The sequence below is a fragment of the Egretta garzetta genome, unplaced genomic scaffold (assembly GCF_000687185.1).
Source record: "Egretta garzetta isolate BGI_Z169 unplaced genomic scaffold, ASM68718v1 scaffold306, whole genome shotgun sequence".
NCBI classification, from domain to species: Eukaryota; Metazoa; Chordata; class Aves; order Pelecaniformes; family Ardeidae; genus Egretta; species Egretta garzetta.
The window spans coordinates 2,500,318-2,501,029 of NW_009260131.1; the positions used below are offsets into that span (position 1 = coordinate 2,500,318).

The 712-nt window shown below is 47.6% G+C and overlaps 1 protein-coding gene across 2 annotated transcripts in view; it reads right to left on the reverse strand.

Annotated features, from left to right (window-relative positions):
- BCL11A (BAF chromatin remodeling complex subunit BCL11A) overlaps positions 1-396 on the reverse strand; it is a 65,612-nt gene extending 65,216 nt beyond the window's left edge. For both annotated transcript variants that reach the window (XM_035896979.1, XM_009641550.2), the window contains exon 1: positions 206-396. In XM_035896979.1, coding sequence (XP_035752872.1) covers positions 206-260 — 55 coding nt within the window. In that variant the 5' untranslated portion in view covers positions 261-396. The remainder of the gene's footprint in view (positions 1-205) is intronic.
- Between the last annotated feature and the right edge of the window lie 316 nt (positions 397-712).

Below are 712 nucleotides of genomic sequence, written 5' to 3' on the forward strand. Positions count from 1 at the left end.
ACCAAGGTGATTAAATTAGAGAGGGAGAAATTATCCGGAATGCTGCTAATCCCCAGCCGGCGTTGAGTTCATTTTTTTTTTCCCCGACTCGCTCACTCGCTCGCACTTTTTTTTTTTTTTTCCCTCCCCCCTACCCGCTCTCGCTCAAATTAAAAATTAAATCCGTAAAGGGGAAATTAAATAAATTGCTCTCCGGGTTACTTACGTGAAAATTCCCGTTTGCTTAAGTGCTGGGGTTTGCCTTGCTTGCGGCGCGACATGGTGGGTTGGTGGCTTCGGTGGCTTGTGAGTCGCTCGGTTCACATCGGGAGAGACGGGTTAGAGAGGAAGGAGACTCCAGAGAAAATATCTTCATCAATGTCTTTTGACATCCAAAATAAATTAGAAATAATACAAAGATGGCGCAGGGAAGATGAATTGTGGGATAGCAGTCATGGCTTTTTTTTTTTTTGTGCAAGGAAAAAAAAAGAGAGAGAGAGGGAGAGGGAGAGAGAGGGAGAGAGAGAAGGAGAGAGAGAGAGAGATGAAAAAAATGGCAAAAGCCCCCCTGAGCTGCAAGTTCAAGTGCGGACGTGACGTCCCTGCCGAACTTGAACGTCAGGAGCCTGGATGGACAGAGACATACAAAACATGGGCAGGGCAAGCCGGGGAGAGGGGAGGAGGGAAGGCGAAGGCAACACCAATGGACACTCATCAGGGGCTGGACATGAAA